Raw genomic sequence first — 1,066 nt, forward strand, 5'->3', positions numbered from 1 at the left:
CACACACACACACACACACACACACACACACACACATAGAGACCAAAGTTAATAAACTGATCTGTGAATCCTTTCAGTGATCCTTCTTTTCATTACTGCCTCAAAAAAAGGGTCAAATAATGAATTAAGTGTCTAGATTTGTTTAGATGTCTATTTATTCTTTAATTAGATGCTTTTTCAACACTTCTGTTACATTTGTGGTCTTTCAGTAAAGATGTGCACATTACTTGTCCAATAAATATTTAGCTCATCAATTCAATGACAACAAAGAGAGAGGTAGAGGTTGGTATTATTAAGTAATTCAAATCTATACTTGTGTTGTTGTTGGCTTATAGATGTGTTTATAACACTCAAAGAGTTATCAAAACATGTAAAACAGTTGCAGAATATACTTTTCTTGGTCATACATGGCAGTAAACCCAATATGTGTTCTCCAGTGTTAAAAACATCTCCAAAGATATTTTGCAATGTATTAAAAGGTTTTTAAGACAAAATAAAATAACAAAAATCTCCAACATTCTTGAACCTACTGCTATCTACCTGGACAACAACGACTCACTTTATCAAAATATAAAACAATTTAGATCATGAATTTATCATGTTAGCAAAAAAATCCCTACTTCCAATTTCTGTAATTGAGTATTTGATACTTTAAAAAAAATCACAGCCGACCAGATATTTACAAACATATTTTGATAATGATTAAATTAGTCAATAATATTAATATAATATTTGGAGTTTTTTATGAAAACGTAACCTTGGTTAGGTAAAATTGTTACATCTATTTTTTTGTTTTCAGGTAGAGAAAACTAATAAATGATGTGTCGATTAAATAAAAGTAATTAAGACTGTATAGAGGGCACTATTGTCTCCTCTGTGCTAAAATGGCACACACAAGTCGGGGTTTTAAAAAAGTGTCATCTCACTGTGAGAGCTGCTCACTGTTTCTTACCTGAAGTCTTTGTCAGTGGAGGTCATTTTCTCCAACAGGTTGGAGATGTGGTAGGACACACTCGACATCTTTCCACTGTTTAGGCTGTCACTCAGGCTGAGAAAAAGTTTTTTT

The 1,066-nt window shown here is 32.1% G+C and overlaps 1 protein-coding gene across 1 annotated transcript in view; it reads right to left on the reverse strand.

Moving 5' to 3' along the window:
• LOC102193180 (cullin-associated NEDD8-dissociated protein 1-like) overlaps nt 1-1,060 on the reverse strand; it is a 16,950-nt gene extending 15,890 nt beyond the window's left edge. Inside the window, 1 exon segment of the mRNA XM_013907972.1 lies at nt 953-1,060. Coding sequence (XP_013763426.1) covers nt 953-1,020 — 68 coding nt within the window. The 5' untranslated portion in view covers nt 1,021-1,060.
• Between the last annotated feature and the right edge of the window lie 6 nt (nt 1,061-1,066).

Source organism: Pundamilia nyererei, unplaced genomic scaffold (assembly GCF_000239375.1).
Source record: "Pundamilia nyererei isolate P.nyererei 1_Seehausen unplaced genomic scaffold, PunNye1.0 scaffold00675, whole genome shotgun sequence".
Classification (NCBI taxonomy): Eukaryota; Metazoa; Chordata; class Actinopteri; order Cichliformes; family Cichlidae; genus Pundamilia; species Pundamilia nyererei.